Below are 8,959 nucleotides of genomic sequence, written 5' to 3'. Positions count from 1 at the left end.
TGTCTCCTGGCTCGTTTTCAGCATGACTCCCACGTAGCGTCGAATCTCCCCGAACCCCCCGGCTTGCGCGCTGCTCACGTCGGAGAGACTCAAACGAGATAAAGTGCGAAAGAGCTCTCTCGTAACGAACCGTTAAACGGCTCCCCGACCCGATAAGTTGCTCTACGTGGAGGAGAAAGAGAAAGAACAGTCCCTTACTTTCCACCTCATCGACGCTATTATACTCCGATCTCGCGAGATCTCGAACCGCCCTCTCTTCTTATCCTTCCGTCTCGTTTTGATTGTCAAAGACCCAAGGAGTAACAGCCAGTTAAGCGGCGCCCCCGAGTGAAATTTCGGAGATTTCTCCTACGCCGCGCGAACGAGAGAACCCTCATCAATCAATCGGAATACGCTTGTATTCTGTTTGACTTATTGGTTTTTTTTTTTTTTTTTTTTCAGATTCTGTTTTCTCTGATTGCGCGCCACACAATTTATTGCGTGCGATCTGTTTACGAATGTTGTTTTTGTCATTTATTTATGTCGATACACGCGTAACTATAATCCACGTGTCGGTAACATGTATACAATTTTATTTATTTTACAAAATTTTTTGCTTATATAATATTTCATTTATTTTTACATACAAAATTTGTAATCGGCTGACGTTGATTTATTTTTGTTTCTGTCTAAGTTTCTTCGAAGCAAATTAATTCCGCCATTTGCCACAATAGACGAATTGCGCGCGTTCGACAGATTATTTGGTCTAGTTCATTTAACGATAATATCGTTCCCGCATCTCGTGGCTGGAGCGAGACGCGCTCTGGGTTTACATTTATTTGAAATGCGGTGCGCGTTGTGATTTCTCTCGGTGAATCTCAGACCAAGCAATACAAATGTCTCGAAGGAATCGAGAACCGTGTGTATACAAACGCGTATCTCTCGAGCTTGAGAGAGTCATTCGCGTAAAGGATTAATGTAGTTGCTCTGCAGGGACATCACACAGCGCGCGCTCGCGCGCTTGTATATAACGCAACTTTTATCCGTATGAAAATCTCTCTCTCTCTATCTCTCTCTCTCTTTTCAAAGTCGATTTTAATTCAATTTTCCAATTTGTCAAAAATGTCTTTCCGCTGTGGATGTAAGTTTTACATAACATTTCAATATCGCGCGCGCTCTATTTTCGCGCGCAATTTTCGAGCGTTCGGAATATTATACGGATCTGAATTAAACATTTGTCAAAAAGCAAAAAATATCTGACACCCGTAATCTGTTGAAACTTGATAAAATATTGCATCGTCTACTTTAATAAAAACTACTTTCTTAAATTGTTAAAGTTCTATATTTCACTACAAATGCTGTGAAATAAGTGTTTACATTACACTTTCGTTTCGAAAATTCGCTGCACAAGGAGACGCGATTAAATTTTTCTACTCTGATGTGTTTTTAGTACATTTATGTGTGTGTGTGTGTGTGTGTAATATTTTTGTTCCACGCTTCGAACTTGTTCTCGACAAACTTCACTTGAACTCTGCGCGAAGCATTAGCTCAAAATAGCGCGAAATTTTATCGCGCGTGCGCAATTGGAGCAACAACTCCAGAAAGTCGGAATTTGAGGGAATAAACAACGTTTCTCGTGCGTTTCTATATACGTTTTTCAGAACGACACTCTTTTATCGCTTCAGCAGCGACAACAACAGCGACGGCGCGAAATTTCCCAGCTGTGAGTTTGTGTGTTTGCGCGTTCTACGAACTACCTCTACCACGATATCCGCTCTACGTGCATTGCGCCGCAATTGCGAGAGTCTAAGTATCCAGCGTCGACCAGCATTACCGGTGTTCTGCGACGTACACGTCTTGACGTGCACGTAGGGCAAAAAGGAGATGTGAGAGAGAGAGAGAGAGAGAGAGAGAGAGAGAGAGAGAGAGAGCGGCAGGGGGCAGTGTAATAAAATAGAATCGAATTGAGCAGAATGTCCCATTTTCTGAGCTATCTCTTTGTCTGATTATTTGATGAAAAATTCCTTCTCTCTTTCCTCCTTTGCCCTCTCAAACGCTCAAACGTCATAGATGCTTCAGCAGTAGATTTTTATACTCTTCTTCTTTTGTGCCGTCATACACTTTGATTTTTCTTGTTTGCTGACACGTCACATCGGCGTGATCTGTGTTAAAAGTCGCTATCGGGAAACCCCTCGACAAATCGCGATAAATTGTTCGAAGAAGAGGAGCGAGCAAGGAAGATTAAAAGAACGGGCCAGAAGCAACGGAGTCGCGCAGAGGTTGACGAGCAAAGCGACGCGCACGTGCCGCGCCCGGAAGGAAAGAGGAAAGAGAGAGATACTCTCGCACCGCGAGAAGGAAAATACGTATCCGATGCTGGCGCTGACTGGCCCCGAGGGAAACGACGAACGACTCGTAAATACTGTGTTAACAGGACGTACTTACGGCAAGAGAAAAAGAGAATGAAAGTCGGCGTTCCTTCGAATTACTCGGCTGCGTACAGTTCCAGTCACGAATCTGGGGGGATATATTGGCGCGGCTTGTGTCTGTTATAGACGCACTGTAGGGACGGTGTACACTCGTATTGTGTGAACGAAACGTACGAGAGTACACTTGAGACTATCTACCTGGAGAAAGATTTTCTTCAGAAAAATCGAAGGAAACTTTCCTCGGAGAAAAAGATTTTTCAACAACATCTTGTGTAACATGCAAATTTAATAAGCGCGCTTTCGTCTGCAAGTAGTAATGAAAGAAAAAAATCAATTTTTTATTTGATCAAACTCTGAAGCGGCAAAGTGCGTGGTTTTTTTTTTTTGTAAGAATAGAAAAAATTTCAAACTTCTCGGAAATTTTTTCGGCTAAAGAAAAATTATATTTAGCGCAGAATACATTTGATAGAAGTTAAAGAGATAGAAGTTTGAGATAGAAGTTTTTAGCGGAGAGAAAATGTTTGAAGTCCCAAAACGGAAACGAGAACTATCAGTTAGCTTCGATTCTATTCCCGTCTATTATAAAATTACGCTCGATCTAATTTTACCGCGAATCTCACAATTTTGAGAATATCTTAAGATAGAGAGCGTCTACTAATCATGTCTTCAATCTAAAAAGACGATCTTAACAGATAACAAGATTATTCTCAGGAATATTACATTTATTTATCGCGCAATATTTATATTTTTATTGAATCTTGGCTAAAAAAAATACGTGTCAATTGGATTGTAACGACGAGATTTCACATTTTGCAAACAAGTTACGACGACCGTTCGTCAGACTTCTAAAACGGCCGGGTTGTATTCTTTAATTGAATGCAACTGCGCGCGCGCGCGCACGCACACACACACACACACGCGTAGTCTTTGAATATATCTCGGCAGGTGCAAAGCGCTTTAGGATAACTCCAAGAAGACCGCAGGAACTCATTTTGCGGCAGCAACTTTATGGAGATCGATGCTTCGGAAATAAAAGCTCCGGTATAACAGGGGCCCGGGCTCTCTCTTTCTCTCCCCGGTGTCTGGCAGAGTCCGCTGCCAGAGTCGGGATCGAGTGCCATGGGATTTGCCTATTTCCACTACCACTCGTCCATCCCTCTTTTTCTCTTTCTCTTCCGCTCCCTCTGCCTCATCCACAGTGTCCCCTGTGGAAGTTTTACTGCCGTCTTGCTTCGTTTCGGAGAGACCATTTTCAATTCCTACGGTGCACAATCAAAGTTACCGATGAATATAAATGTCGGAGCTAAAAGCAGTCAGTCAGTTTAACGTTTTCGCGCATTTGACATTTTCCTTCGATTCTTCAAAAGAGCAAACGATCTGTCGTTTTCCTTTTTTTTTTTTTTTTTGCTCATCAGATGACCCTTGTGTCGTTTTGCTCTTGTGTGTCGCTAGAAATATTTCATCATCGTTTTCGTTCATTTCTGACTTTTCAGCAGAAATAATCTCTGTATTAAAAAAAAAAAAAACAAACAAACAAAAAGACATTACAGAATTAAAATTGATTTTCGAAACCTCATCGCGTGCTCGTGACACGCGGTCGATACGTATAACAAAATAAACACAAGATACGTAAGTACATTGTCTGTGTGTGTGTGTTTTTTTAAATTGCATCTCCGATTTTATGTACCGATTGTGTGTCTGATAGGTCGGCGACGCGTATAAATGGTGGACTGGGACCTCAGTCAATTTGACGCGCCACTCTCTAGCAATAGACTTCTCTTTCGATTCTAAAGAAGCCATCGATCTTTTCGCCCACACTCCACGCCACCGCCGTTTGACCCGCGCGCTTGTTCAATATGTCATCAACCAAAAATCTCCAGCAAATACGCCGATACATACAATAAAGAGCAGATATATATATATATATACATATACATTGTGATTTGTGAGAGATCATATTTTTTGCGAAATTCTATACAACGCGCGGAAATATACCATTAAAACTCACAATGCAAATAACACATAACGCGCGAGCTGTCATTTTTCAACTACTAATTTCTTCGAACGTTTGTTTTTTGTACCATCTGAAAAATTTCAGTCACTTTTTTCTAACACGCATGTGTTACAAGAGACTTAAGAACGTGTCTATAACGCGTTGCAAAGCATATATGTATACAACACGAAAAATATTTTACTTCGAAGAAGAAGATATTTTGCATACGCGAACGCGAGATGAAGCCTCGGATTACCGATTCACGTTATTACCGTTCCATCATGGGAAAATCCCTTTCGAAACGATTGAATCGCTCGAGTGTCGCCGATGGACATTGCCAGAAAACGAGAGAGCGAGAGCGAGAGAGAGAGAGAGAGAGAGAGAGAGAGAGAGACAGAGAAATTGTGTGAGAGAGGGTGTCAAGAGTGTGTAGCGGCGACAAATGACGTGTCGGCGAACTTGACTCTACGACAAATCGACTTGTCGCGGAATCCTATTGTCGGCTGCTGCATGTTTTCCCCGAGTCTTCCCCTTTTTGTCCAGGAATCCGATCAGACCTCGTTTCACGTCGAATTCGAGCGGCACTCGAGATGCTCGCCGCACGTTATATCGTTCGAGAGTTGTATTTTTACTATATTATTATTACTTTTTTTTTTCATCGTTTGCCAATAAAAAAATGTCAGTGTTTATTGTTGAATGTGAGAAAATTTCTTTGTCGCTTATGGAGCGCGCGACACAAGTGATTTTTTTTCTTAAGAAACTTCTCAAATAACATTTTTTGATTGTATAGGCAAAGACGTGTCATTGTCGACATATCGAACACCGAGTGAGCGCTAAAGTGCGATTAAAGAACAAAACGCCCGAAACCAAATCGGCGTATCAGAACCGGAGAGAATCGATCCATTAGCCGTCGCAGGAAATTATCCCGACGATCAATGTCTGTCTCCGAGTCAAAAGCGCCGCGCCAAGAGTTTCTCTCCAATCAAAGTCCTCTCTCGCAAGATTAGTTAATTATTCTCCGTTTTAATCGAATTCCGACACGGCGAACTGCCGCGGAGAGAGAGAGAGAGAGAACGCTAAGCAAATCTCGAGTTACATCGACGACGTTCGACGAAGAGTAGATCTTACTATATATCTCAAAATTTTCTTCCCTTCCTTGTGTTCTGATCCTCCTCGGAAGTCTCATTCCTGCGCTTCACGTTCGGCCGCTGACCACGTTCCTTCCACACGTACAGACCACCGCCTAGCTCCAGAGCTTCCCTCGGCCTGAAATTTCCTGAGAACCAGAATTGCTGTACTTTTTTTTTTTTTTTTTTTTCTTTTTTTTTTATCTTCTCGCCGCTAAAACCTACCAGTCCCGCGTGTTTTCCTCTGATCTCACAACGAACAGCAGCTGGCCGCGCTTACGAGATGGGATTACCGTACATCCGACGATATCGAACGCTTCTCACCGTCGTCCGAGCGTTCTCTGCGAGCTGTTGGGACGTCTGTTTGCGCCGCTGCAGCATTCAATACCTAGGACAGGTTTAGGTTCATTATCCTCTCGCGTGTTCAGCACGTGGCAGTAATCACGAGAACATCAATATGCTACGGAATCGCACAATGGCGAGTGAATATTGCAACGAGATATAAAAACTTTTTTGTGTCTCTTCGATATCTTCGTTACGTATATAGATATCGCATTTCCATTATCACGTTATATTCTTTATATATTTTCTCAAACGATCGGACTGCATTTTTGATCAGTCAAGTTGGGGGGGGGAGGTGCGTTAATAAACCAAAGCGCAGCGATGTTTCGTAAAAAACGTATCGAGCGATTCGATCAGGGTAAAGCGATTAATAAGTAAAGTTACATCAAAGGCTACTTAAGTCGTAAGAGATAAAGTCGTTTTGGCGGAAGAATCGCGCGTTGAAGAAAGAGAGAGAGACAGAAAGAGAGAGAAAGGGCGGACGATGCGAAAGAGACGCGCGTCTCGCTGCCGCAGATAGCAATCCTGAGAGAGGGATTGAATATTCCGATGCAGCAAGACGATCAATAAATAGACGCGATTCCTAGAGAGCTACAGGGGGGAGGCGGTCGTCGGTCCTCCTATATCCATTACCGATTCCTATTCAGAACCCGATGGGGACGATGATGATTCCTCGAATGACGGGGGAGGCGAACGCGCGCGCTATACGTGCCCGTCTATTAGCATTCAGGCGACAACGAGGGTTTGACGCGCCGCGGCGGTAATGACGGGAATGTAAGGCGCGGCGCGACGGAGAAATAGCGCCCGACGCGTGTCGGACAATATTCGGCGCCGGACCGCGCGTTGTGTATTACGCGATTATTAAAGCGAAATCGGTTTATCGTGATCGCGTACAAACTGGGCTCGTCGAACTATGAAGCAAAGATAAGCTCGCTTTATATTCGTGCCGTTCTGCCGCATCTTAAGCAGCAGGACGGTCTATCGATCGATGAATAACAAACGCGCGTATCGCATCGTGTTACACCACGTTGGCGTTTCAAAAGGTTCGCGAAACAAATTTCGCGCGAATATTTGTTTATAAACAAACGGGATTTTGATGATCAAAAACACTATCTGGAGAAACATGTCGCGACCGGGTGTCGATCTATCGAAAACGCACGTGGTATTTCTCGCACTCTTTAAAGAACGTTGATTGCCGGACGTTGATCTGGATTCCGACTTCTCCTGAGTGACCGAACTTCTCAGAGTTGATTGGCTCCACGTGCCGGCGTGAGACGACATTTCGAGGTTTCTTTCATCGGACGGCAGCGTCTCGGTAAACTTGACCGCGGTCAGGGTTTTTCCTCGTTGCTTCAATACGAAGTGATCCAGAAGATTCAGATATTCGGCTTCCAGCTTCGTCGACACGGACGAGTAGGCGACGACGTTGTCGTCGACGAAAGCGTCCAGAAGATCGTCGCTGACGTTATCGATCCCGGTCCTCGAGTCCGGCGTGTTTAAGTGAATGTAATTCAGCACCACCTCGCCCGGAGGATAGTTCGCGCCGTATCGCTTCCTCAGGCTCTCCTCGAAGGTCGCGTAACGGTAAGAGTTGTAGTTGCAGGTGATGTCCACCACCGGGAGCACGATCTGCGTCGCCACGTAGGAGGACGAGTGCCGCGCCAACGGGATCGTTCTCCTAACGAGCTGGTACCGGCCGGAAGCGACATGTGGCACGGCAGGTGACGAGAGAACGCTCCGCGCCGAGCACACCACCATCCTGGACTCGGAATTGGAATTTAACAGATCCGGCAGCTTGGGGTAGTGCTGCACTAGGTTGCGCTTGCCGCATCTAACGTCGCGCGCGCTCTTTGTCACGTAGCACCGAAGCGAAGCGAGCAACTTTCGGGGAGGATGCAGCTGCAAATTCCACATGTTTAATGCACGAACTTCCGGCATCCCTCTAGTAATATTTATTGATTTTTCACTTAGTGATTTTTTTTTTTTTCTAGATGCTAACATTTTCGTCTACGGTCGCTCGACATTACCGTTAGAATTAATTTGAATTTTTTTACGGCAATATTGTTCTTTGCTACTCTTAAAACGGAAACTAAATAAAATTGACAGGTCTTCGAGGTGCCAATCACTCGGACTCAAGGTTACCTCATCACGCGTGATATCGAGACGAGTACTTGCAATAAATAAACGTCACGAGCTGTTTTTTTTTTCAGACACACGAGCAAGAGCGGAACAAAACAAAAAAAAACAAGAGAGAGAGAGAGAGAACACCGCGGCTCTTACTCTTTAACTTCAATATTATGAAAGACACGGCAAAAGTGATTAATGCGCGTAACGCTCTTTTCAACTGGATCTCTCTCTCTCTCTTTCCACTTTTTGGCACATTGTGTTCTCTTACGCGCGCGAGAAGAGGATTTGTTTTCTACGGCATTTAACCTACATCCCCATCCGCAATAAATCATTACTTGCCCTTAGGACGAAAACAATTCGTAGGTTTCGCAATTTACGATCAATTAATCTTGATCACGTACGACAAGCGTCTGTTGGAGTTGTAACACGAGCAGCGGTAACATCACGATCAGGCCGAAAATTGTAGCGAGAATGCTTTCCATTGTGATCGCTGCAGCGTGTGTTGTCCTGTGTTTTAAGTCCTAAAAGTTAAAAGGAAACGGCGAAAAGACGGGGGAAGCTTTGCGTTTACCAGACCATCTTGATCAATCGCGCGCGATCGATTCGTGCCGCACGCCCGTCATCGGTTTTATCAATTTTGATTGTTGCAATGCGGATCATGATTGAAAAATTGTGACATAACTGAATTCTCGACACGCGGTGAAGTGCGACGAGATCGTCGTCGCGAATCGATCACCAAGCGCGAACAACTACCGATCGCGACATTTTTATCGCATCGTCATACAAGCGAATATAAATTACTATAATTATAGTTTGTGCGCTTCAACGTAATTAAATGTACGCGCTCTGAGCCACGATGTCGATCGATACGTCCCACACGTGCGTCGTGCAACGAAAACCGCACGGTCACGTGCGGTTCATTCGACTCTCTCTCTCTCTTTCTCTCTCTCTCTCTCTCTCTC

General features: G+C 44.3%; 1 protein-coding gene across 4 annotated transcripts; it reads right to left on the bottom strand.

Moving 5' to 3' along the window:
* Window positions 1-647: 647 nt before the first annotated feature.
* LOC109854292 lies at window positions 648-8,683 on the bottom strand. Of its 4 annotated transcripts, XM_020427210.1 has the most exons (5): window positions 8,399-8,683; window positions 7,046-7,769; window positions 5,754-5,916; window positions 5,530-5,677; window positions 648-3,667 (listed from the first exon to the last, which is right to left on the bottom strand). In XM_020427210.1, exons 1-3 carry the CDS (start codon window positions 8,477-8,479, stop codon window positions 5,849-5,851), a joined length of 873 nt encoding a protein of 290 aa, XP_020282799.1. In that variant the 5' UTR covers window positions 8,480-8,683; the 3' UTR covers window positions 648-3,667; window positions 5,530-5,677; window positions 5,754-5,848. The 4 variants fall into 4 exon arrangements, with proteins under 4 accessions (XP_020282799.1, XP_020282800.1, XP_020282802.1 ...); XM_020427211.1 differs by lacking the exon at window positions 648-3,667 and having other exon boundaries at window positions 4,062-5,677; window positions 7,046-7,810; XM_020427213.1 differs by lacking the exon at window positions 648-3,667 and having other exon boundaries at window positions 4,062-5,677; window positions 7,030-7,769.
* Window positions 8,684-8,959: the final 276 nt, after the last annotated feature.

Source organism: Pseudomyrmex gracilis, unplaced genomic scaffold (genome assembly GCF_002006095.1).
Source record: "Pseudomyrmex gracilis isolate BER0280 unplaced genomic scaffold, ASM200609v1 scaffold_62, whole genome shotgun sequence".
Taxonomy (NCBI): domain Eukaryota; kingdom Metazoa; phylum Arthropoda; class Insecta; order Hymenoptera; family Formicidae; genus Pseudomyrmex; species Pseudomyrmex gracilis.
The sequence above is the reverse complement of the archived record's forward strand: the minus strand, read 5'-3'. Positions and strand labels throughout refer to the sequence as shown.

What these genes read in the sequence shown, in the direction of transcription:
- LOC109854292 (XM_020427210.1), bottom strand. Translation starts at nt 8,479, where the DNA reads ATGGAAAGCATTCTCGCTACAATTTTCGGCCTGATCGTGATGTTACCG. An exon ending in AACTCCAACAGACGCTTGTC is followed by an intron (nt 7,770 to 8,398) that starts GTACGTGATCAA and finishes TGGAATTTGCAG; the next exon opens with CTGCATCCTCCCCGAAAGTT. An exon ending in CAATCAACGTTCTTTAAAGA is followed by an intron (nt 5,917 to 7,045) that starts GTGCGAGAAATA and finishes AACCTGTCCTAG; the next exon opens with GTATTGAATGCTGCAGCGGC.